The following is a 27,656-nucleotide window of genomic DNA, read 5'->3' as shown; positions in this document are numbered from 1 at the left end:
TTTGGAAAGGGGATAGCACCGGGTTTGAACAAGTCTGCATGACAGAACAGAGAATGTTCATGACTGGGGAAAAAAATTACCTCATTATAGTTCTGTACTGCTGCCCTTTGAAGGAAAATCAGAGGAAAGCTTGCACTGGTACTCCAGCTGATAAAATCTGCTTTCTGGAACATGACCAAGTCTCAACATATATCATCTACAAGAAATAAGGCAGACAAAGGATTGTATTCCTAAATATGCTTGGAATATCTTGGCAACTGCTAAGAAAACACAAATAAGGAACAGTGTTCTGCCCTTAAATTATGCAGCTGTTCATTACCAGAATTATATATCTCATGCTGCCCTTTGGAAGGAAGGCATGGTGCACAGAGCTGGAACAATTACTGAATTATGGTACAATAAGAAAGACCTCCTAAAGTGTCACATGCATGTAGAGGAAGATAAGAAAGGCCAGCTTAAGTTCTTGGCATTTTAAAGAAGGCAATCAGGAAACCCTTTGAATTCTCTGGTTTTCTTTCCCTGCAGTTCATCTACATTTTTATGCAAGTCTGACAAAGCATCCCATTCATGTGTCAGCACTCTCGTCTCTGGATGCATTAGTGTTTATTACAGGCTGAATTTGCAGATGCTACCATTTGAAAACAGTAATAGAGCCAGTTGTGTGGCCTTAATATTTATATAATTACTAATGATTTCATGCTTCCCTCCCCAGTGCTTCTGAAATAAAAACTGCTACATTAGCATGGTCAAGCATAACAGTGCTCGATACAATCCTGTAAGCATAAATTGTTTTGCCATAACAGGCTTTGAATTTCACTCTGAAATAAAATATGTTGTGTTAATCAGCTTACTGTTAATGGATGATTTGAGTGACACATTTGGCACATTTTTGCACATTTAGCTATGATCTGGGTTTTTTATATTAATCACACATAAAATGTATACTCTGAAGAGTGTGCTGGAGTGTCTTAAATACTTTGTATTTCCTGGTTTGACCATGATATGTTGTATTTTTCAACTCCCTAAAGTTTGTCTGGAAATTAGCCTAAAAAACATTTTTTGTATTCCTTATAGCTATATTTTCACATAGTGTTTCTCTTCATGAATCTGGATTGTACTGAGAATATCCATAATCGTACCCATTCATTTGATGAAGCAAAAGTCATACAATATTTCTAATTAAGATATTAGTTATCCAGAAATAAAGAACTGCACTCTCCCAGTATATTTAGTACAACATTGTTCAATATAACTGTGTTGAATGTTTCCTCATATAGAGAAGACTAAAGAAAGTTAATTTAGAAATACAACAGGTTCGTGATTTTATTTCATTCATTGGGAATAGGAGATTTCAGTTATGTCTATGTTTTGATTTTTTTTTTTTTTTAAATATTGGTAGACCAGGAGAGCATTTTTGTTGTTCATCTGTTTTTTATTCTATTTAGTCCAGAGTTTTGAAGGTGATGGTTTCAGTAAATTCTCTGTAAATCAGGATCATATTCTAAGTAAACATTCTGTAAAAATATGTAAAGGAATTAAGCAAGATGAATGTTTTAGAATCTGTCCTTCTGTTGTGTAAATATTAAATGACTTAAGAAAAAGTAAAAGAAAAGCAAATCCTTTTGATTGTAAAGATGAAAAGAGGAATTACTTGCCCCTTAGAAGATCCAGTTAATAGGGTCTATATGCTTAGATTTTGGGAATGATGTGTGAACACAGAGAGAGCTCTGATAGGCTTACGTGTGGCTATGCCTAAGAAACAGCATCTCCATTATCAGAGCTGAAAGACAATTTTATTGCTTTTATCTCAGATGCCCTGTAACTGTGTTCACAGAGTAGCTTTACCAGAACGTCTAAGGATTGTGTGGGGAGGTTCTTGTGTCTTTTGTCTTATATTCCATGTACTTTACTCTGCTGTAAGCTAGACATTAAAAGCTTGTGTCACTGTTAATTTCAATAAAATCTGTTGTGTAGACTAGGCAGAAGTCACTTTTCCCTTCACTGCTTTCTCAGTGACCCAAGAATAGGACACTTGAGCACGTAAATAATTAACAAAGTTATTAATGCTTGTTGCTGGCTACTTGAACAAGCACCTAATCACTGCTCAAGTAGTAAAGTGCTTACATTACAAGGGAAGTTGTAACTATCTCTGCAAGAACATCTCAAAAGTGTTTAAAAGATCAAATACTTTCATTTAAGTCTTCAAGACATCTATCCATCTTCCACTCAGTTTCCAAAGCTTAAGCAGACCTTAGTCAGAAGAAACCAAAGCCATATGAAAATCCACCATTAAGAGAGTAACTGTTGTACTCTGTCAAAACCATGCAGTGGTGGAGAAACCCCTGCAGGTTTTATGTGCAGGCTTCTGGTCTTAGGGATACACACTCACAATGAAAGTTGAAGGTGGACACCACTGTGCCTGCACAGCTCCTGTTCTGACAGGTGTTGGGCTATGAGTGGACTTGCTTTTTATTATCTGCTCATATTATTTGTTTGTGGCCAATAGATAAGGTCAACAGAAGGGGAGTTTCAGGACAAACAAGTGTGTTTTCGAAATTTTGTGGGAAATGAGAGTTCCTGAGAGGAAGCAAGAGATGAAGGTTTACAGGTTGAATAGAGGATAACAGAGGATCCTTAGTACCCTGATAAATCTGCAAATAGCATAGGCATTATTTTAAGATTAGAAATGGTTTGTTATTAAGATCTTGCCAATACAGATGTGAATGATCATTGCAGCTGTAAATGAAAGCCATTACTAAGACACTCTCTTAGATTGCTTGCTGAAAATAAACCAGGGAAAGATTGCCATTGCACTGAGAGTTTTAAAAGACTGTCTGATGGATTTTTATTTTTTTTTTAATCTATATTTATCCATGTTTCTAGCAATGTATTTTAGCTGTTTTAGAAATGTTTGCTCTCAAGGGGATTCTGGTTTTAGGTAAGAGAATTGCCAAACTGAAATAATGTTGTTCTGGATGCCTTTTAACTGGTAGTGTTACCAGCTTTCAAGATTCAGAGATTTTGGTCTTTCAGGATGTGGTTTGAATAATATGATTTGATGTGTCTAGGTATTTGAGCTTGGTCTCCCAAATTTCTCTGTCTCTAAACTATAAGATTCTTCTAATTGCTATATTTTATATAGGGTCATAATTTATTCTAATAAGTAAAATGACACATAAATGCTTTGACAGAAAGACAATCTTTCTATTAAAACACAATAGCTCATTAAGTCATCAATTTTTGTTTCTTGTCCTTAGAGTTGTCCAGTTAGCAATAATGTATAGTTACAAATAATCAGACCTCATAAAAACCAATGTGTTTTTATGTGGCTGAGATTGTAAAACACACAAAAGAATAAGCCAATACTATTCAAAGACAGATACTGGGGGGGAACAGCCTCTGTCTTTAGGGGTGCTATAACAGTTGATACAGCTGAGATCTGGTTTATGACTTCTGTGACCTGTTCTGCTTTGAGAAGAAAAAAATAAAAGGTTACATTCATTTTGTGATTCTTTGTTTCTATGGAAATTGAAGAGACCTTTTTTCCATGAGATGAATTTCAGCTTTTCATATCTCTTAAGAAAGAATTTCAGGGACTATGGGAGAACGGCGGAAAGAGTGCTTTCAGCCCATACACAGAAAACATGACACACACCCTCAGGTCTGGCTTGCTAGAGGGTTACTAGTCTGTCCTCTGTTGCACAGCTATCTCAGTACTTCTGAGTGATGTGACACAAATTCAGGCCTGTGAGATGCAGATAACTTTTCCTGAGATCAAATAGAGAAAAGAATCTATTTTGACTTTAAACATCAGACTGTAAATACAGTGCTGTTGTTCTTATTATTGACAAGTACTTCTTTGTACCCATTTCTCTGCACTCTCCAAATTCTATCATCAGCCATTAGCTCTAGACAGCCTAACAGAAGATTTTTTTTATTTCCAGCAACGTTGAATGCTTGCCTTCTCTTTATGGCTGCTGCTGCTGTTAAAATATTTATATCCTTGATTTTGAATAAATAAGGCTTCTATGTTTCTCTAAATCAATGTGGTTAAAAAACCCTTTCTCCCACGGAATTCTGGATTAATGCCAATTTAGCCTTACAATAAAAAGGCACTTTCCTTCTGGAGATTTGTAAGCTCTGCTTGAAATATGAGGATGTTTCTGACAGCGATTCTAGGGTAGATTAGGAGTAATTCAGCTGAGGTCAATTGGTATTGGTGTAAATGAGATCAAAATCAGCTTTTGCATATATGAAACAAGCACATATAACAAAAGTCACAGTATAACACTAGAAATGTGTTGCAATTAATTTTTCACTGAAGATTTGAACTCTCACAAGCATTTCCCTGATAGTTGTATTAAGAGGATAAAGAAAACTTAAAAGGATGTATTATGTGTCAGTGGGCAGTAAACACAAAGGGTACTTTTGTTGGTGCAGCAATTGTTTACTTGAATAATGAGGCAGATGGAATAGCTTGACAAAGAGAAAAAGATACACTGTGTAAATTCTCTTAGGAGGGAGGGATACCCCCTGGTCCTCGTTCAGCTAGGAAAGGGTTAAAGAGAGAGGGGGGAAGGGATCTCCAGTCGGGTTATTCATACCATGCTGATGTCAGGTCTGGGCGTGGGAGTGCGGGAACTCTTCCTTTGTGGCTTTGGTCAAGGGGAACACAGGGCCGTCCATAACCATTGTGGTATTTCTCTGTATATCTTTTGTTTACTGTTATTGCTGTTTATTGTTGTTATCATTGCTACTGTTGTTGTTCAGATTGTTTATCACACTGTTGTATTAAATTTTTTCTTATTTTAACCCGGGGTTTGTGCCCTACTTGTCCCTCCCCCACCCTCAGACACAACAGCAATGTGGTCTCCGTTCCTGACAGAGCCTAAACCATCACACCCCTCTTCAAAAACATCACTGTTATGATTAATCATAGCGTTCTTTACATGAAACTACATCCTTCAATGGTGCTTTGCTTCAGGGAGCTGTCAAATGGCCCTCTCTGAAAATAAATTTGTTTGAGTTTTACTGTCTGTTCTTCTTGGATTCCTCATTTAACAGTCCAGAAGAGGTTTAAGTATTTATAGGGCATCCATTGCCACCATATTAGAGCGCCATGTAATCTGCAACCCACTGCATTGCGCTGCAAGGTATGGAAATTCTATTATCCTCATTTTATAGATTAGTAGTGAAGACACAGAGGAACTAAATGACATAGCTAAGGTCACACACATTGTCTTTGATTTAGTAGATATTTTGAAAGATCTGTCTTCTGTTGCTTCAGCTGTAGAAGCTAAGGATCCCACATACACATCTGATCTAGGTACTTTGGGTAATTTAGTAGTCAGCAGGGAGAAGTAGACACTTTCAGGGCACAATTCATCTCATCATAAAATAAAACCTAAAGGAATTCAGATGAATCACATTGTAAAAGAGCCTGTTTAAAGAATCTAGATGATTAGCTAAGAGGTATTGTTCAATTACAAATGCCAGTGTTTCATCAGATCATTCCTACTTCTAGTACCTTCTTTTACTACATGAGATTTTTTGAAAGTACGCAAATGCTGGACAGCACCCCTGCTGAAAAATCCCACCCTCTTGCTAAGAATTATCTTTAAAGCTGCATATTATCTCTGTAAGGAATTATAAATCCTTTTATCTACCTTGTATTAAAAACAGTACATTGTGACTATAGATTCTTACTACTTTATTACAGTGCAAACTTCTATTATACATCAGCTGCCATGACTGTAGTAAGACATTATGAAATATATGAGTATAAACTTAAAATAATATGCACAATAAAAATAAGGCCACTGCTTTCTTGTGGAATTTTTGCTAATAAAGAATCTAAATATTGGGAAGGGGTCCAGTAGTGTGTTGTCATAGACATCATGTCATCGGATTTATACTCACAACAACAGTATCTGAATTTACAAAGTCATTTTATGTTTCTATTTGTTTACCCCTGCTCTTTACCTTTTTCTCTCTCTGGTTTCATTCTTCTAAATGAAACAAGCTAAAATCACCTAGTCTTCCCTAGTGAGAAAGACTCCTGTTTCTATTCTTCTCTAGTTCTTTTGACAAGATAACTTGGTCTTTACTGATTGTACTTCCCTGTTTTGTGACAGAAGCAGATTGTATCAGCCTTTCACTTATTTATAGCAAGGTCATTACTGAAAAAATTATTCAAGATTATTGAATTTTGTGGAACCTCTCTCCAGCTTCATACTTCCCTTTTCAGCACCATCTATTCAATCCTTGAATCAACCTACAAGTTCTGTTAGCATATATTCCAGCTAAACTAAAATAATTTCTTACATGGCACTTCATCACATGCTTTACTGAAGTCCAGGGAGATGAGATTTGCTCAATTTCCTTTGCTTCTAAAAATGAAACAATTTACCATGGTAATCTCACATTAACTACCATTCTTAAAATATATATGGCAGATCTCCCCGTTTATCAATTGTCATTGTATCATATTTCCCTTTTTAATTCTGCTTAATTCCTTCAGATCAATTCTTATAGATTTGTGGTAACTTGTGCTCGCTTATCTCTCTTCTAAGTTTAGCTGCACGTTTTTGACATCCCAGTCAGGTAGCATTCACCTCATACTTCACATATTTATAAATTAGGTTGGTGTTGAATTTGGATTTTTTCCTCTGATTAATTATACCTGTTTCTCTTTAGTAAATACCTCCCCAGGTATCAGACAAAAGCCCAGCAAGTATAGACAGGGAAACTTAGGTGATATGCAACAGAGGTAGCATGAAGTTTAGGCAAGTATGATATTTCTAGTTGGTGCTGTGACTGCTGTAAAGCCATGCTGAGGTGGGCATTTGTGCAGACAAATGTTGCAGTCTTTCTTAATCAACCTTGTCAATAAGGAGATCTTACTACCTTCACCTTTTAGCTGTAAAATAGTAGGATACTGGAGGTTTACTTAGTAAACTAAAAAATAATGGGTTTAATGTTACTGCCTTCTGGAAGGAGAACACTGTGGAAGGGATATGCAAGCCAGCAGTGAAAAAATTACTAAGACGTTTATGTCATTCCCATGTTCTTTGACAACACAGGTATAGAAACTGACAGAGCGTAAAGTTCCTTTGAAAGTCAGACTACTGAGAAGTTGCAAAGTGATTACCTGAGACTGTGAAATAGATTAATTAACAAAGAAAAAAAAAATGCAGTGCTTAATAAAAAGTTTCATATTCAAGGTGTCTGCCAGGTGTTTTCTGCTTCCACTGCTATTTTTCTTCCCACATCAGGGAACAGTACTTTTCATTTTAATCAGGAGTACCGCTAGCACTTAATGCCTGAATGGGGGACACAATGAAACATAAGTTCGGATATAATCCACCTTTTCAAACATACTTGTGGGGTTCATCATGTCACCTTTCACTCAAGGCCATTAGCATTAGTGAAATTTTCAATTGTTTGTTTTTAATTCTTTTTGGCCTGGCCCACTGTCCTACAGATACAGCTTTGGTTGCTTAATACTGCATAAATCCGTACTACTATGGTGACAGAGATCTGCTATACTGTGAAAATTAATGCTATCCTTATTTCTATGAAATTCCATTCTATTTCTGTGTCACAATGCAGAAGAAATGAAAATTTTCTCGAGAAAAATTGTCTTGAAACTCTTCAGCGTGTGCTTTGAGACTGTCTGAAGGCCTTGCTGAAGTAGGGCCTCTGTTCTGTCCAAATGGAATCCACTCACAAGGAACAGAGCTCAGGAAAAATGAATTACTTCAAAGGGCTTAATTTTGTAAGTAAAAACGTCAGTGGTTTGATATAGCAAATAGTTTTAAAGAAATAATGGCATTAGGGAAGGTTTCCTAATCTGTGCACGCACATTAAGAGATCAAAGTGATGAAGTGTTATGGCAAAGTCAAGGGTAGGGCATAGCTCCAAATTCAAATGCTAAGTTTAGCTATCTACAGTGAAGGTGTGTCTGTAAGAGTGAGGTGCCTTAACTTCTCCTTATGGTCAATGGAGATCTAGTCAAAACAGTATAATGTAGAGAGCTGTTCAGATTCGCTTCTGTACATTTAGTTTGGTGAATTACCATAGGGTATTGACTAGACCAATAGAGTTGACAGGATCTCTGTTAATTAAAATGGAAGATTAGAAAATACATGTATCCATGGTTGCCATGTAGAGCTATATACACTGTAGACATCTGAATTTTGAATCTGAACCTGAATCTTGGTCTTATACTTGTCTCCTCTGTAGCACTTCATTACCTTGATCTTTTAAGTTGCACATGTATCAGATTAAACCTTCTTTTTGCATAATAAGTTCAGATGACTGTCTCTTAAGTATTCTTAAATTTTATACCTAAATGAAGTACAAATGAAGTACTCATTTTAAGTGAAATGTGGTAACTAAATTCAGTGACACAAATGTGTAAAAGAGGGACTTATCATCTAGTCAGCTGAGAAGATGGTGGAAGATGGTGGGAGGAAATATTTTTTTGGAGAAAAAAACAGGAATACTGATGAGACCTGAGTTGAAAACATGTCAAAAAGAGAGTAATCAGAACTATATATAGACAGCTTGAAAAAAAATAGAGTCTTGGGCTGAAAACTTGTAAAGGAAGAATTGATGTGGTATCTAGAGAAGCTAAATGCTAAAGGAATGACATGTAGTTCACAAGGGAATTGATCTGTTTCCTTCAGCGCATGCCTTCCTAAATCAGGCTTGCTGGTAAAATTAATTTTTAGTGGCAAAAGACCCAGTTTTACACCCAACGAAGGCATAGAAAAACTCCAACCTATTTCAGAGGAGAGGAGAAGAGGTATGTGTCCAATGGATGTGTGGAGAAACAATTGCCTGTCTCTGTTCTCCCACCGAATAAACTGGCCTGGCATCTCAGATATGTCATTGTGTCTTAAGTGTTTGGTATTGTTTCTAAATAACTTGCTGCCTCTGAAGTTACCATTTAATAAATTAATGCACTTGATACTAGGGTAATAATCTTCTTAAATGTGACTGTTAATTCCCTCATAACTCTACAATTTTATAAGAGTTCCTCTTCAAAAACTAAATTGTTGGCACAAAGCCATGCATTACTAGCTGGGGTTTGCAGGGAAAGACTGGGTGTCCTAACCAAGTGTCAGTGATTCTTTTCAGCATTCTTCAGGTTGAATCAGTCACTGAACCCAAGCACAGGACAAAGTCATTAATGGAATAATAATTCTTAGGTGTTTTGACAAGGCATTCTCTAAATGGTAATTAACATCTGCACTACAGTTTTTGTCAGGGAGGTGAAACAGTGGAAATGTTAAGTGAACTAAATCCAACAACTGGAATATTTCACTTTTCATATTTTGTTAAATCAGCTTTTTTTTTTTTTTTTTTTTTTTTTTTTTAAGGAAAATATGTGATTTCATTCAGGTTATTAATCTGAGTTGCTTCATACTTTTTCAATTCTACAACAATATCAGTAAGGACTAAACTGTTCATACTGCCCATTACTTTCAGAAACTTGAATGTGATAAGCCTATAACATACCTCATTAATTATGTGCCTAAAATTATATTATCCATTGAATTTTATTTTTTTTGCTTTTTATTATTATTACAAGATGGAAGATAAAACCAGTAAATTCAAATATATGAAATTACTGCTTACTTTTATGTTTCAAAGTGGAATTAAAAAAAAGGCCCAGTGAACTGCCAAGTATTCATGACTCATGTTATAGGAATTGTCAGATTCTTATGTGATGGGCAAGAAATACAAGTTTCTAGCTACATTGTAAAATGTGGCTAGAATTTATATATTAAATGAATTCTAAGGGGGTAAGCAGCTCTTGAATCTTCCCTTTTGGTATTATAAAAAACCCAATCGTTTAAGAAAAGTAAGCAAACAGTTTTTCTTGGTGTGCTCCTGCCCCTAAATTGCTTTATACATGAATCAAATTTCCCAAACTTCCATTGCTTTTGTTTTGAATACTTGAGAAACCAAGCTGTGTAAAATCATAAAGGGGAATGTAATGAACCTGTTACCTGTGTAAGTGTTCATGATCTGTGCTCATAGTAACAATCCTTCCTTCAGCATCTCTTTCAATCCATTTAAAAAGCAATTATATTTGTTAATATTTATTTTCTTAAAAATTTCAGGCACCTTGAAATGCCATCCAGGGTTTTCCTCTAAAGTTGTTACTGGAGACCAATCATATGTGCACAAATTTCTGACAACCTTTTTACTGTGTACTTAGAGTTGGACACAACTTAAAGTGGCCTACTTTCTAGCTTCTCTGGCGTGAATAAATATAATTCAGTAAAAAAGTTGAAAAAGTTTGGAAGACTTGGTTTTCTGAGATTTTTCATTAAATAGAAGACAAAAGAACCTTTTCATCAGCCATTAAATGTGGATTCATTATTCATATGGAATATGGTTTGATTTCCTATTTGGAATCACAAAGACTTTTTTCTTCAGTCTTCCAGGTAATATTTGAAAGCCTGGAGGTATAGCTCTTGCCAAGGATGACAATAGGACTGTAGGACTAACCAAAATTATTTGGAAAATAGTGTATACAGGCACTGCTTCTATATTAATTTTCTGCATATTGAATGTAATGACTAAATGCAGCACAGATTAATTTTCAAGCATAGTTTAATAAAATGTGTTTTGACTTAGGAACATTTGTTTAATGGGAGTTTTACTGTAAACTATATAAGCTCATTAAGAGACTTATGGATATCTTTTCTGAAAAAAAAGAAAAAAATGAACATAGTTTTAAAGAAAATGAAGGAACTATAGCATGGTTGTAGCTCATACATTATGAAGGAAAGCATGTTCTAGTATTCTCTGTGTAATATTCCTGCAGTTCTGACAATACAACCGGCACTGTACTGAATTTTACAAAATGAACTAAATGAGATGCCATTATGCAAGCAGAATTAGGAAATGGTTCTTTTGTCTCTGGATTAGTTTAATGGCATCTCTGACATCTGTGTTCTGTGAAATTTATCAAGCACACTTTTTTTTTTTTTTTTTTTTTTTTTTTTTTTTTTACAATATAATCAAGCTTACGGGCACCTTATTTAAGCACTTTCTTCTGTTACATACTTCAGTGATTCAGATTCGTGTAGCTTAAGTATAGGAGAACGCGTTCCCAGATTTAGATCCTAATTCTGCAAAGAGAAATGTACTTCAAAAGGTCTTTTAAAGTCAGTTAACTACTTATTTACATAATAGAACTTACACATAAGGCATCTGCCACAGATTTGCAACAAAGTCAGTTTAACCTAAATTTGATTTTGGTCTGAATTGTACTGAAGGAAAACAGGAAAACACAGAAGTGACAAGAAGCTTACATTAGTAATAGGGCTTCATAAAAAAGATGCATTTCAACTTAAATTTAATGTTTGTTTAGATAGCTGTAATTTACCTAATTATGGAACAAATTTCGGATTTCTGTGCGAGAATAGTCTCAATTATATTTCTTAAATAACACTGTGCTTTTAAACACCATAGTATATGTCTGCATTTTCATTTTGCTCTTAGATGAGTTGCTGTCTGAGTGTAAGATTTGTAGTTTTTTGTTATTGTCTTTTAAATTTTTTAAAAATTTTTCATTTATTCCTTAGACTAGACAATTATTTTTTCCTCTTTTTTATTAAAATCCTGAGAAAAATGTTTACTTTGGTAAATGCCACTGTACAGAGGTTAATCTAGGGCTATGAAAATTACACTTAGGAAATAAGGATGAACGTTTAAAAATACAAGTAATTTATAGAATTTGAAATTAAACTACACTGATTATTCCTGGTGGCAGTTTTATGTTGTTTATTTGCTAAAGGTCCCCAAATAAGTTCTAATAAAGGTCCCAAAATAGGTTAATAACAGACTATTTTTCCCAAGGTTAAAACCCGAACTTGTTATTTCTGGAGAGAAGAAAACTGACAGCCCTGTCCAGGAGTCCCTGGGCCATGTGAAAATGTGGGGTTTTTTCAATTTGAGAAAAAGTAAAACTTATAAGAAAGCAGAAGTATACTGAAATCTGGGACCAAATGCCTGGAAGTCTGGAAATGTTGTAGGACAAGGAACTAAGTTTCATGATTGTGGTATGGTAGAATAACCTTTTCCATAAAAGTTAGTTATAATGAAGAATGCTACTATTTGTGATTAAATAAGAAGATAATTCTTGCTGTGGTCCCTGTCCTGGTTTCCTCTTTACACATTTCTGCAGTGGATAATAAGAGCAGTAAGGTTATGTTTTGGAGATTTTGTAGTTCTCCAGTCTTTCTCAAGTTCTGTTGGACACTCTGCTTACTTCTATTTCTAGTTACTTGAAGCAATGAAGCTTTGTGTAACTTTAAAACATGTGGTGTCCTTTTAAAGAAAAAGTTACATTTTATTAAAATACAATACCTCCTATAAAAAAAGTATTCTTGCAATAGGATGAAGAAACTCTTGTTCTTAAGCTATCAAGTATATATTAAACTAATGGCCAAATATTATTAGTGATATTTCAAGGTTAGAGGAAAATAGGCAATATTGGGACTTGCAAGAGAACTGGAGATATTTGAGGAGATTTACTGAATGAATCATCAAAGAAGATTAATATAAACTAACTACTAAAATTTAATAGATGGTTTGGGTTTCATTAACCTTATGTATGGGCTGAGAATATCCTGGAGATAAGTATAGTAAATAAAACCATATGTCTCTGAATATAGTTTTTCCCTGGTTTAAACTTGAATAGTTTTATGGTGCAGTAAATAATTTACAAAGATACCTTTCTTTATATGGCACATAAATTTAATAATTTTTACTTTTTCACAGTTATGTTTTCCATGCTTTTGTATGATCTGTCCTACTTTCAAGACATTAGGAAACCTCAGCAATCACAGTCTTCTCTTACGAACAGCAGCATTTCAGGTCTTCCACCTTCTTCAAAGTGTGTAGAACTAGAATTGTTTTGAAGTATTAACTTTCTGAAATATAGCTACTATAGCAGGCTTCCTCCACTAGGTCTCTTCCAGGCTCCAAAGAATCTTCCTTGCTGACTATGCTTGAGATGCACTGCCACTTGGATATTTTGGATAGTATAGTTGTCTGCTGGTTTATTCACTGGCTGCTGGAACTATTGTGCCTATAATGGAAAAATTTTATTTGAGTGCATTTTCAAGAGATCAGAGTGAATTAATCTAACACCTTCTGGAATGGCAACAGAGATCTAGACTCATGACATCCATTTTAAATATGTAATCACCATCAATGGATTCCCTTTTTAGCAATGGACAAAACCTCATACCTCCAGAAAGTGAGCCAGGTTGCAGAGAGCTGAATCACTTTGTGCACATGCTTCTCTCTCCATTGAAAGCAGAAGGAGGTTAGGATAACTGAATACCCAACTTGACGACAGCAATTAAGTTGCTCATTTTGTGATTACGTTCACTACAATGTGCATCACTCTATTAATTCCATTCTGTTGTTAAATGAAGATAAAGGACTTTGATGGACAGATGTAATATATATGTGTATATATATATATATATATATACACATAAAAACATGTATAAAAGTAAAAATATAGAAAATATATGTGATATAGGTATAAATAAAGACATTATACATATATTTGTACATATGGCACAGTTCACTGTATAGATGTATATGATGATGAATTGTGCTTTTATTCGGTTATGGATTAGTAAAGCCAATATCCTTACTTCAGTAAAATCATAAGTTATCATGCCTGCCCTCAAGGCATGATCTGTTTTATCACAAGTCAGAAGATCAGGCTTCCACTGTAAGTTAGAGTGCAATTGGGAAAAACAACTCTTTAATTTAGACTTTTTTAAAAAAATCATAAAATCAAGTTGGTTTAATTTTTTTCTGCTGTACGTGAGTTAATGGGCAGTCATATAGTAGCTGCATAAAAAGTTTACAGAACTGTATAGTATTGAAATAAATATTGTTCAGCTCAGTTTCACAGCATTCTGCCAGTTTTTATCATTCTGAATAGTATGTTTTTTTCAGAACGAATCCTACCTTACACAATTTGTATAAATTACCAAAACTTGATTTTATGATTAACAGCTGACAGTCTTCCAAATTGAGACTTAAGGTGTTTTTGACTGACAGCAGGTTCATGTTTTGGGCATATTAATAGATCAGAAAATGTGACCATGTCAAAAGTGGTGCTGTCTCAGCAGGATGCCTGTAAGTCAATTCAATAAAATGTTTTGATTAGGTACCATAAATATTTAGGTGAGAGAGAAAAAAGACACTAAATGATTGTGACCATGGAATGCATTATAAATATTTTATCACCATCATCACTTTTTGGGAATAAACACTTTTTTTAGGCAGCAAAATAAAAAGCTACCTAACAAAAAAAGATGAATATTGAAAATTAGCATTATTCCAAATACCTGAATACTGACTGTGCTTTGGTCTCATTAAGTGACCCAACCAAATTTAGAAAATCCATTTGAATCCTATGTGGCATTTTGATTTGTTAAATTGCCCTGCTAAAATTAAATGTGTGGCAGGAGAAAAATGCTGATTTTGAGGAAATAAGATTAGAGGGGATAACATTCTTCATAGGAGTAATTTCAACAGATGAGAAGATGGAGGAGTTCCGTGCAATGCTGAAGATGGGTGCAAATTCATAAAGATATGCTGTCTTCCCTTTGTGTGCCATAAAGTCTGTCTAAATAACAATATCCTCTCAGGGAGAGAATCTGCTGTTCTGGCTGCCTGTGTATTATTGTATTTGGACTATCTCCATTTGCAAATGTTGACTTTTCATTGTGACCAAAGAATGAAATCTGTATGAGAGATGTGTAAAACATTTAATCTTTATTTATTTGTTAGCAAAAGGGGTTTTGGCCAAATCCTATTTGCACATCTTTTCTCCTGTTCTTCCTGGAAGGTGACCGTCTGCATCCAGAATGTGACACTTAAGCTAAGAATACAAATTGCAGTAATTTGGGGGGGGGATGGTTTTTTGTTTGTTTGTTTTTCAATGACAGAATACATTAAACCAGAATAGCAATCCCAGCTATTATATGGTATCTTCTGTATTTCTAAAGGGTACACTACAGTTGTTTCTATTTGTCAGTGAAAGTGTATACAGAAAACAGTTTTATGTTAATATCTGCTGATACATATATTTTTAAGACCAGAAAGAACTGCAAGATTATCTTTTTTTTTTTTTTTTTTTTTTTTTTTTTACTACAAGGTATAAAGTTTTACCCAGTTAAATTTAAAAACAAAACAAAACAAAAAACAACTAACCAAAAAAAAAACCCAACCAAAACAAAAACCGTGGCACAGAGATTTGAATCTAGGCAATGTGCAATCCATGATAAGTAACCAAACTGGATTTTTGTGACCACTGAAGAGCAGTGCATCATCCAGGTTTGTTCAGTGGGAGCTCAGCACCATCCAGACCATGACTTCTTTGAAATGCCTCCTGTGACATCTTCCTTGATTGAATGGACAATGGCCTTGTGATTTCAAAGAGTATTGTAAACTTCCCTGCAGAATGGTCACAAATCTAACATTAGTCAATTAATCTATTCCAAAAGTCTTGACAGTGTTAAGCAAACTTGACACCTAGTATCCCATAAGATAAGCAGTTGCATAAGGTGTATTCAAAAGAGATTAGGAAATGGGCTGCTGGCTATCTTCTATGGACAGTTGAGGGCTAGAATTTGGTTAAATCTCTGTGACTTTTCAAGGAACCAAGAGGAACTACCATTAGAATATAAAAAAGAATTTCTTAATCTGAGATTTCACTAAAAGTTAAGTCCCAAACAAATTCAATATAAAATAATTTGCTCTAAAAACCCCAGAACAAAACCAGAAATTAAATAATATATAGCTGAACTAATTTCAAGGGTGTGTTTAGATGTCAGGGGCAGAGAGATATAAGTGTGGCCTGCCTATAGACTGAAATTTCAGTTTCCAAATGAGCTGGTTTGGAAGACTTCATGGGATTAACAACTCTAAACTACTAAATTCTGCTGAAATTCCTTATATGCTTTCTTTCAGTGTATTTACTTGGGCATAGCCACATGCAAACTTAGTATTGTGGCACCTGTTCTGCATCTAGCTGGACAGGAGATAAAGTAGCCTATTTGTTCCTATCTGCAGAAAACAGGCCACAAAATTCCTTCCAAGGGATGTGTGGGTAAGCAGGTGTAGGAAACAAGTCTTTAATTCTACAATGCTTTTGAGAATAATTCAATTTCTTGGAAGGTGTCAACTCTTAGAAGGTGTCTTGGCCTTGGAAAATGCAAGGTGTGGACTCTGTGGCACATGACTACGTCCTGAACATGCACACATGGAAATGCATAGAGGTTTATATACATGTATGTCAATGCAGAAAAAGTAATTGGAAATAGGCACAGCTAGTCCAGGTAAAAATAATATATTGACAACAGAGCCATTGCTGATGGAGGTGTAATTTGTAAGTCATAATGGCATTAAATTTTTAGGGAAGATACCAGAAAAAAAGGAAATATAACAACATAAGTAACAATTCCTTTCATTGTAACTTTTGTAGTGGAGGAGCTGTAAGTGAAAGGAACTTGAGGCAAGAAATACAGAATACTCTCTGTAAGTGATCATGGTGTTAACAGCTACCTTTTCCACAGAAGATTAGTAATTTCAGCATTCTCTAGTTGTGTAAGAAGTCCCCTTCTCTGTAACATTACAGAACTGGTTCTCATTTTTCAGAAAAGCTGCTCTTACCAAGATCGATGTTGATTAGTGTACATATCTAGGAGAGAGGGACCCGAATCTGTCAGGAAGGAAAGGGAATTTGAGCTGAGCCTCCCAGAAATGTTCTAACCAAAAGTGTCCTCTGCATAATGTTTGAAACAAAAGGCAGGTTCCTTTTTGCCTTTTCTGTAATCTACCTATGGGTATAAACCGGGGGGGAATCAAACAGCGTATGGCACTGCTCTATTGTTCAAAGTTAAAACCTGCTGGCATATGTTAGTTATACTCTCAAAATACCAAACACATTTATATATTCAAGATATGAAGAGAGCACTTACTTTCTTAACTCTGAAAAGATTCAGACATGAAGCAATCTTAGTCATCAGAAGATGCATTTCAAAATCGACCTGCCCATGGACTCAAAGAAGTCACACATGATTTTTGAGATTTTTAGACACCTACAGTTCTGTGGAACCCATCTGGATCACTTAGGTACTTCACAGAATTGTGCAGTAAATGTTATTCTGCCAGGTTTTCCTGTCTTTTCAGAAAATAATTTAATTGCTGCATTTATGTTTTCTGGGCAGTACCTCCACACGCCTTTAACCCCCCTACTTCCCATCCCTCCTGTTATTGTGTTAATTAAGGATTCTGTCACCTTCTCCCTGCTAAGTAATGCAGATATAAGCTAACCTTACAGTATTATTTAGTTTACTAGTGATGAAAAAGAAGCTTGGGCCAAGACAGGGAAGAGCAACTAGCAGGGGTTTCTATATCTGTACCTGAGTACAGAGGGTGCAACTGCAGGAAGGGGAGAGAGAAGCAGCAGGGTACAAGGTGGTGGTGATAAGTCTACCAAAACTGGCAGCAGCAATGATTGGCATCCAGGGACCTTGGAACAAGGTGATTTGGGGACAGAATGTGATTTTATCAGCACTGACTGTGCCAGGTGGAATAACCATGGAATAAGCCATTAAAAATTTATTTTTAGTAGTCACTGAATCTTGCTGTTAATTAATAATACCAAGAAAACACACCCAGCACAGCATGTATCTGACTTTGTGGTCTTGGATTTTATTTTTTTTTTAACAGTCTAGAAATAAAGAACAGTCTTTAATTTATTTGGCTGATATTTAAGAGAAAAAAATAAGTCAAATAATCTTTTTCATTATAAACTTTTTCAGTTTTTATATTTAATATATACAGTAGTTGCAAAACCTCTTTGAAATATAATAATGTCATTTCAATTCCAATATATGAGGGGAAGTCTTTAAAAACATGTGGTCTCAGAAAAGGTCATTTAGTAAAGGAGCCCATGAAAGCTTAAAAAAAGCTTTCTGTATTTGAGGTTAAATAGAGCTGAAAATGTTATTGTTGTTTTCTTTTATTTGTTCTTTTTAAAATGCAATATGAAAAGTTAAATAAATATCATTGTTTGAAGCACAACTGTGGCCATGTTTAGATCTGCTATACTTAATGTTAGTGCCTGCAGGCAAAGAATACCCATTCATTTTTTTGAAACCCAGAAGTCTCACTGAGTGGAACTTATCTTGTGGTCTTGATTCTTTCAGAATTGAAGAATTAATTTTCTGGCTTTAAGCAAGAAAATTTTAAAGAAGCAGGTTGAAAAGCAGCTGGTCAACACACCAGAAGATAGTTGCTAATTGCAGCAGTAAGTTAATCAATGAAATAGCAGTTTCGCTTCTGGGTATAATAAAAGGAGATAAAAGACCACATAGAAATTTCAGCGTTAGGGTATGACCAGCTCTTGAGTGGCATACATTATTTTCATTCTTACACCTATCTGCTTTTGAGTATGCAAGTCACGCATGTGCTTGACAGCTATTAACAGAATAAAATAACAACAAAAAAGCATTTTTGGGTAAGATCTGATATAAATATTTACAAAGACAATTTAAGGGAGTGTTTGTTATGCACTTTTGTGTTTGCTTTCAAAACATTTAACTCCAGAGACAGATGGCTTGTACAGTTTTATCAGCACTTGTGTCATTATATATTCAAGCAGCCAAGACTGATAACCAGCCTCATGTATTACGGATTGTTCAGAGAACAAATACTTTGAAAAAAATCCCTCACATATCAATAAAGTACTTCAGTGTGGAAAAACTTGATACAGAAATTTCAGTGACATTTTTATGAAGAGAAAGGAAACAAATTAATGCAATTATAAAATTAAAGCAGCAGGAACAGGTTTTTAAGTGGTGTCATTGTATGTGGTAATGAAACAACTTTAGAAAATTGGGTGAAAGCTATTGTTCAGCAGTGGTGGAGGAGAAAGATAATTACCATTAAGGCAACATTATGCTTTCTCAATACAAAGCAGCCAACTCTTCAGTGAAAGCTACCCCCAAAAGATCTCTCTCACATCATACTGCTCATGATCATTTCACTTTATGCTACTGAATAGCAACCTGAATAATAAGGAGTCTTAGAAAAGAATATACTGTCTATACTTGAGAACATAATTACACAAAACAGAAGCTGAAAAAAACGTATTGTTGAAAAATTGTCTTTTTTTTTTTTTTTTTTTTTTTGAGATCCTTTTTTCTCGAATCTTTTTTCATCTTTTACCTGTGTCTATAAATGTAGGACATTTATAGAGTCCCTGAAATCATGATCATCACCATTATTAGCAATAAAATTTACAAAAATATTAGCTTGTATCTAAGATTCTTAACTGGACATCAGGTGTGACAATTACCACACACATGAATGAACCTGCCTTTTTCCTCAGTGAGCATGATCATTCCTTGTAGTAGCTCGATAGTAAAATATATTATTTTAACAATCTGAATTTAAAAAAAAAAAAACAAAACACAACATTTGTGGATTTCTTTTTCTCTTGTGATGATTTAAACCAAAAGTGATTAAAATAATAATTGTTAATTATATATTAGATGAAGTCTGGTAAGGCATTTTGTAAATTTAAACCTCACAATATTTTAGTAAGGCAAGTAAATATTCCCTGTATTGTTCAGATTGGAAAGCATGAGTCAGAGTACTGGAAAATATGCATATTCACTTGAATATGGTGTCATAGTGAGAGTCTATAATGGGCCACCAAATCAGGACAGAAAGGTGTATGAAATACTCGATAAGCACTTAGGAGAAATTTTAAATTCACTTGCTCTTGTTCTTGTGGGAGACTTTACCCAGGAATAAAACACAGCAGAGCAGGACCAGTTACAGAGATTCCTGGAATGTGTGGGAGATAACTTCCTGACACAGCTGGTGAGGGAACCGACCAGAGAAGGTGCCCTGCTGGATCTCCTCTTTGTGAACAGAGAAGGACTGGTGGATGATGTGGCGGTTGGAGAGTGACCAGGGCACAGCGATCATGGAATAATAGAGTTCTCTATTCTTAGAAAAACAGGAGAGGCGGCAGCAGAACTGACATTCTGGACTTCCAAAGGGCTGACTTTGTCTTGTTTAAGCAACTGCTAGACAGGATCCCTTGGGAGATGGTCCTGAAGGGTAAAGGGGTCCAGAAAGGCTGGATGCTCTTTAAGAAGAAAGTCTAAATGGCTCAGGAGCAGGCTGTCCCCAGGTGCTCTAAGGGAAGCTGGCATCAGAGAAGGCCAGCCTGGCTGAACAGGGAGCTTTGGCTGCAACACAGGGAGAAAAGGAGAGTGTACAGCCTTTTAGAAGAAAGGGCTAGTGACTCACAATGATTACAAAGATGCTGTGAGGCTATGGAAATCAGGAGGTCTAAAGGAATTCCTTTCAGCTAGGAATTAATCTGGCTTCAACTGTCAAAGATAACAAGAAATGTAAGTATGTGAGCAGCAAAAGAAAGACTAGGAAGAGCCTCCACCCACTCTTAGACTGAGGAGGAAACATGGTAACAAGTAATGACAAAAAGACCTAGGTGCTTAATGACTTACTTGCCTCTGTCTTTAATAACAAGACCAGTTGTATTGAGGGAATCCAGCCTCCTCAGCCAGAAGACAGAGAAGGGGAGAACAAACCCCCTCATTCCATGAGGAGACAGTCAGTGACCTGCTGCATCACACAGACACACACAAGTCTATGGGACTGGATGGGATACACCCGAGGGTGCTGAAGGAGATGGCTGGGGTGCTCACCAAGCCACTTTCCATCATTTACCAGCAGTCCTGGCTGACCGGGAGGTAATGACAGATAGGAAGTTGGTCAATGTGACGCCCATATATGAGAAGAGTCGGAAGGATGATCCGGGAAATTACAGGCCTGTCAGCTTGCCTTCAGTGCCTGTGAAGCTGATGGAGCAGCTCATCCTGAGTACCATCACACAACAAATGTGGGACAACGAGATGCTCAGGCCCAGTCAGCATGGGTTTAGGAAAGGCAGGTCCTGCCTGACAAACCTGATCTCCTGCTATGACAGGGTGACCTGCTTATTGGATGAGGAAAAGGCTGTGGATGTTGTTTACCTTGACGTCAGTAAGGCCTTTGACACCCTTTCCCACAGCATTCTCCTGGCCAAACTGGCTGCTCGTGGCTTGGATGGGCACACGCTTTGCTGGGTAAAAATCTGTCTGGATGGCCGGGCCCAGAGAGTTGTGGTGAACGGAGTTAAATCCAGTTGGCGGCCAGTCACGAGTGGTGTCCCCCAGGGCTCGGTGTTGGGGCCACTCCTGTTTAACCTCTTTACTGATGATCTAGACGAGGGGATCGAGTGCACCCTCAGTCAGTTTGCAGATGACCCCAAGTTGGGTGGGAGTGTTGATGTGCTCGAGGGTAGGGAGGCTCTGCAGAGAGACCTGGACAGGCTGGAGCCATGGGCTGAGGCCAACTGGAGGAGTTTCCATAAGGCCAAATGCCGGGGGCTGCCCTTGGGCCACAACAACCCCCAGCAGCGCTACAGGCTTGGGGAGGAGTGGCTGGAGAGCTGCCAGTCAGAGAGGGACCTGGGGGTGCTGATTGACAGCCGGCTGAACAGGAGCCAGCAGTGTGCCCAGGGGGCCAAGAAGGCCAATGGCATCCTGGCTTGTGTCAGCAATAGCGTGGCCAGCAGGGACAGGGAAGGGATCTGACCCCTGTCCTCGGCACTGGTGAGGCCACCCCTCGATTCCTGTGTTCAGTTTTGGGCCCCTCACTACAAAAAGGACATTGAATGACTCGAGCGTGTCCAGAGAAGGGCAATGAAGCTGGTGCAGGGTCTGGAGCACAGGTCGTACGGGGAGCGGCTGAGGGAACTGGGGGTGTTTAGTCTGGAGAAGAGGAGGCTGAGGGGAGACCTCATCGCCCTCTACAGCTCCCTGAAAGGAGGTTGCAGAGAGCTGGGGATGAGCCTCTTTAACCAAATAACAAGTGATAGGACGAGAAAGAGGGAATGGCTTTAAGTTGCACCAGGGAAGGTTGAGACTGGATATTAGGAAGCATTTTTTTCCAGAAGGGATTTTTAGGTGTTAGAATGGGCTGCCCAAGGCAGTGCTGGAGTCCCCATCCTTGGAGGTGTTTGAGTTGGGCTGACATAGCCCTGAGGGATATGGTGTAGTTGGGAACTGTCAGTGTTAGTTTAATGGTTGGATTAGATGGTCTTCAGGGTGTTTTCCAACCTAGATGATTCTGTGATTCTGATTCTAAATAGGGGTCTGAACCTCTTCTCAGTTCTGGTCATGCATTTTTTCATAGATTTTTAGTAACAGACATATGTAGCGGTGTGTGCAGTCCTTCACAAAACCTCACAGCTATTTGAACAGGTATACAGCTAAAAGAAGTGTCCTGCACATGTTCCCCTGGGAGTCTTATTCCTCTCCTAAAATAATTCCTCACTCTCTCTACACCTGTCACTTGATGTGATCTACATCCAAGCAAAAAGTGTAATTGGCCCACTACAAAGACTGCCACGGTCTTGCCTTTGTTTGAAATATCTGCATAGAGAATTTTGACTGGGGGGTGACTTGCACACAGTTATTAATTTTTGAAGTCTAGGTGAGACAGTGGTGTTTTGTTAAACTAAAAGATATCAAGGAGCTGCTCCTCCTGAACAAGGAGCCATCTCAGCATTGTTACCCCATTCCTGTTTTCTGCTCACAGTAAAAGATATCTAAATATTCCGGTGCTCTCCAGAAAGTTTATCAACTTAAATATGTCTAACAGAAAGTACATTTAAAATACATTCTGAGTTTAACAGCATTAACTGCCTAAGCTGTTACTAAAGAAAGCAAAACACATGAAGTAAGTTTTCCAAGGAGTTTGACACGTAGCTTATAGGGTCACATGCATATTTAGTCCTAAGGAAACCCAGATTATTACTCATTTATATTTTAAATGGAAATAAATGGGTTATCTCTTGAAATTTATTTAACAAAACAGACAAAGTAACTTATCCCCTTCAGAACTATAGGACTGAAGGCTGTCCTGTTAACCTTTTCTTCTACTGTAAATTGGAAGCACAGAGTGCATGCATTGTTTTTCTTGAAATATGTCATTCTGTGCTGAAAAGATTTCTTTGTGTTTTGAAAATTTTAATACCTGCCAAACCTTTCATCCTTGGTCAGCAAGATAGTATTGTACTGTGAGAGTAAGCCAGATGAAAATATTTCTGCCTCTTCTCACTTTTTTTCCTCTGAAAATGGGAAAAAACTTAATTAAATCTCTGTTGTCAACAATAACTACAACAAAATAATATTTTAACCTATACACTAAGTTTTGGAATTACTACAAATATACCATGAGTACCTCCTTTACTTATTATTGTGGGTTTTTTTTTTTTTTTTTGGTACTAGTTACCTGCCTCAGTTCTATTATACCTTCATACTAGATGATTCAGAGAAGATCCTTATAAAAGAAAGAATCTCTGTCTTCTAGGGAATTATCACAGTTCTCATTTTAGAATCAAGGATCTTGGTTCCCACTGAAACCTTTGCAAATCTCCTACTTTACAGTTGCTGCTTTTTTTTTTTTTTTTTTTTTTTTTTCTTCTTTCCAAAATGATTCTGTCTTAATTTAATCTTCTATTGATCTAAAGGTAGAGTAGCATAGATTCTGTACATTTTTCATTTGTTCAGTTAGTTGTCAGTTTCTTATACATGGAATGCAGAAGCAACTTGTATTATGCTTTTTATATGGCCACATCAAGAGCTTACTCTATATTCTTCAAATATTCAGAAAAAGGAGCTACTCAAAAATAAGAAGATTAAGTAATTACATTGTAACATGTAGAAATACACCTGACTGCATTTTCTATATGTAGGTGTAAAAACAGTGAGTTGATAATCTGTAGAATTTACTACTGTATGTGCTGGTTAAAAAACCAACCAAACAAAAACCCCAAACAAACAAACAACAACAACAACAAAACCCAGACAACCAGCCTGGGAAAGAATAGCAATTTCCATAAAATTAATTGGGATAAATTCAGTATTCAGAAAAAGATCTGTTACTAAGGGTAATTTATTGTATATGCATGGAGTATAAGAGAATGAAGTATTCTTTGGCATTGTAACACAGGAATCTTTGTTCGTGTCCTCACTTATAATTTTGAGTCTCAATTATATTATTATAAAGTTACACTTTTTGTTGGTTTTTTTTTTTTTTATACACCCCTGACATTTTTCTTCTGATTAGTACTGCTTTTTAAAATGCTTTATAACTTCACTATTCATGCTTAGCTGCTAATACTCTTTCTCAAAAATCAATGTATATTTTCCATCCTGTCACTGGGCTGTTTAATCAAGGAAATATTCTCGTTAACTCTTCAAATGCCTATAACACTAACCAGTTGATTTTCTGTGGTCAAGAAAAGGCATCTCAAAATTCTTGCTCAAAATTACAATACAGTTAGCAAAGAATCATGACAAAAACATATTTCAGATATTGAGAAATATCTAACAAAGACACACAAAGTGATTTCTCTGCTTTTTTCTGGTTTGCCCTTCCTCATACATCCAGACTGATCAGATGAGCAAATTCAGCCATTTAGAAATACAGTAAGACTGAGAGGAATTTAGTGCTACTGAAGATGAGCTACCTGTCTGCTAGATTGCAAGATGCCTACAGCTGGCCCGCTATGTCCTCAGTAGCATGGGAAAAAAAGATGTGGATATTTAATATGCATGGTACTTCAGCAGACTTAATTTCTGTCTTCTGTGGTCTCATATTCCTGATTTACAAAGAATTATGAAGCCAGTTCTTTATCAAGTGCAAGATTTACATAAGCCTTCTCTTTTTATTTACCCCTTGATTTTTATGGTTGCATAGCAGCTGAGATGTGTTTAATGGTCAGAAGAATTACAGGTTCTATTATCTGCAACGTTTTGAAGTGTTTCATAATTTCATATTAAATCCAGCAAAGTTTAACTTCTCACTTACTTGTTGGGAGTGTGCATCAGAGTTTTATCCACTGGGTAGATGTCTAGAACTATGTACAAACCCAAGTTTGTGAAATAGTAGACATTAGAATAATCCCACATACAGAGCATTCCTTTGGTCAAGCCATTTTTGTATAGTATAGATGTTTCTCAGCCTGTGGTGGGCTGTTAGTTCAGCAAGGCTCCCCAACAGCAAAGTGAGTTGAAAGCAGAAGAGAATACATCCAAACTGTAGGCTTTTACAAGCAGCGTTAATTTTCACTCAGAGTCTGCAAAGGTGTTTACTTCCTCTGACATTTTCACCTACCTAGTTCTATTTTCTTAGAGGGACTGAAAAAGGGAGTTAAGTTTATTCATAGTAGGATCTGAGGCTTATAACTTAGGGGTAAGCAAACTGTATTTCCACTTTCGGAAACTATGTAGGTAGCATACAGAGAGAGTATATGCCCTACAAAGCAACTGCTCTCTAACACAATGAAAATGTATGTAAGATTTACCGGCACAATATTTTGTTGCAAAACCATTATTAATTTTCTCATAAGGTATATGTATAAATTTAATTACAAATATCACAGTCTAATATTATGTCTTTTTTATTTTTTCTCCCTCTTCTTTTTTTTTTTGTGTGTGTGTGTGTGTTGGTTTTTTTTTTTTGTTGTTTTTCTTCTACAGATGGGCCTCTTGGGCCACGAGGATTAGCTGAAGCTACAGAGATGTGTACTCAAGAATGCCTGGTTTTGGGTCACTCAGACAACTGTTGGATGCCTCCCAGCTTGGGCCCATACCAACAGCCAAAGTCCCCTCTCTCCACCTTTGCACCTCAGAAAGAATGGGTTAAGAAGGACAAGCTAGTTAATGGACACACATTGACCAGGACCTGGAAAGAAGATAGCAACAGAAACCAGTTCAGTGACCGAAAGCAGTATGGTTCCAGTGAGGGCCATTTCAACACTGGCAACCACATGACTGACATTCCTTTGGCCAACTTGAAGTCTTATAAACAGGCCTCAGGAGCTGTTGAGAGTCCAAAGGAGCACCAGCTATAAGAAATGGTTACTTTGGACCAATGACTTTAGCCTACTTAGACTTGCTAATACTGTGTGTGTGTCAGAGCTTTATGTACTGGGTAGACCTCTAGAACTATGCTTCAACTAGCAGAGATATGCATATCTTTATGTTAGCACCGTGGAAGGTATGATGTCCTGCAACATGAAAGAGTGTTTCTACTAGTTGTGTGGTTTGTTAAATAGACATGATGAAAATCTGCAGAGATCTCTCCAGTTTGCAAATATCCTTATTTTGTTTGTTTCTTTTTTGACCCTGGACTGCTGCTATGAACAACAGAAGATGCATTTGGAGAGTGAGAGAGTGAGAAAGTTCAGTGGATTGCAATGATTGAATAGCATATCCAGTTAGAAAATTGTGCTTTTGTTGTCATTGATCTATGCTGGGACCATTATACTTGAGATCATATTGCAAACAACTGAAACTGTAAACATTAAACCTATCGTGCTATTAACAATGTTAGTGGACACTTATAAATCGATCAGTGTTCAAATGCTTGTAAATAGAAACAATTATTACTTACAATTTTTGTGTACTTATAACGTTCACTTGAAAAGATACTGTAGCATATTTCAGTGTTTCACAGTTGCTTTTTACTTTCTTTCATTTGCTTGCTGTTGTTTTGCTTTTATTTTCAGTGATGGTGTTTCTGTGTTAGTAGTCTGTCTGACACACAATGTTCCAAGGAACTCAAAACACTTGTGTTAAAAGGGAAAAAAAGACTGGTGGGGTGGGAGGGAAGGTTGGTTGTAGAAAGGAAAAAAAAAAAAAAAAAAAAAAATTTTTCTTTCTATGTAATAGCAAAAATGATGCCAGCATTCAGGTAGAATTTTATTTATTTATTTATTTATTTTTTTTTTTAATATTAAGAAGTTAAAGGACTTGTGTAAGGGCTTAAAAAATTAGCAGTTTTTTTGTTTGTTTTTAAACTTCCATTATGTTTCATAAAATAGGGAAACTGCAAAACAAAAGAAGAATACTTAAATTTGTAGTGATGGGTGAGAGAGAAAGATCTTTGTTTGGAATCTTTGATCAAATTAGCTGCAGTCTGTCATTTAATGAGTGGCAGCTGACATTGATCTCAGCTGGAATAAATGGAGGAAATTCTACAGGAGCAAAATACAATAATCATGTTTTTCCAATTGGGCAGGTGTGTGTCTATACCTAAGACAGTTTGTATTGCTGAAACAGCAGCATTTGTGTTGATCTTCATCTGCGTTAATGTTGTAGTAACACAAGTGTTTTTAGACCATAGCCACAGAATATTTAATGTGTTGTGCCTTCATGATGTAACAGAGCATTCTCCTGGTAGGCTAGTTGGGGGAACTAAAGGGTTAAATCTCTAATTATTGCTGTTTAACTGTTTGTTATCATAGTTGGTCAATGCCGGGCAGGTACCAGTATCTTGTCACCTCAGTCAAACCAGCAGAGTGACTCCTAATGTTAAAAAGATCTGAGTTGCACGCAAAGCAAATCCAAATCCAAACATTTTTAGATGTTTTTTGTTAAGGCATGACAGATGATTTACAGAAATAAATAGCATGCAAAAAAAAAAAAAAAAAAAAAAAAAAAAAA

The 27,656-nt window shown here is 36.3% G+C and overlaps 1 protein-coding gene across 2 annotated transcripts in view; it reads left to right on the top strand.

Moving 5' to 3' along the window:
- PCDH9 (protocadherin 9) overlaps positions 1–27,639 on the top strand; it is a 704,699-nt gene extending 677,060 nt beyond the window's left edge. For both annotated transcript variants that reach the window (XM_026868065.1, XM_026868054.1), the window contains exon 3: positions 25,689–27,639. In XM_026868065.1, coding sequence (XP_026723866.1) covers positions 25,689–26,062 — 374 coding nt within the window. In that variant the 3' untranslated portion in view covers positions 26,063–27,639. The remainder of the gene's footprint in view (positions 1–25,688) is intronic.
- Positions 27,640–27,656: the final 17 nt, after the last annotated feature.

Source organism: Athene cunicularia, assembly GCF_003259725.1.
Source record: "Athene cunicularia isolate RWA chromosome 1 unlocalized genomic scaffold, athCun1 chr1_part1, whole genome shotgun sequence".
In the NCBI taxonomy this organism is placed as follows: domain Eukaryota; kingdom Metazoa; phylum Chordata; class Aves; order Strigiformes; family Strigidae; genus Athene; species Athene cunicularia.
The sequence above is the reverse complement of the archived record's forward strand: the minus strand, read 5'-3'. Positions and strand labels throughout refer to the sequence as shown.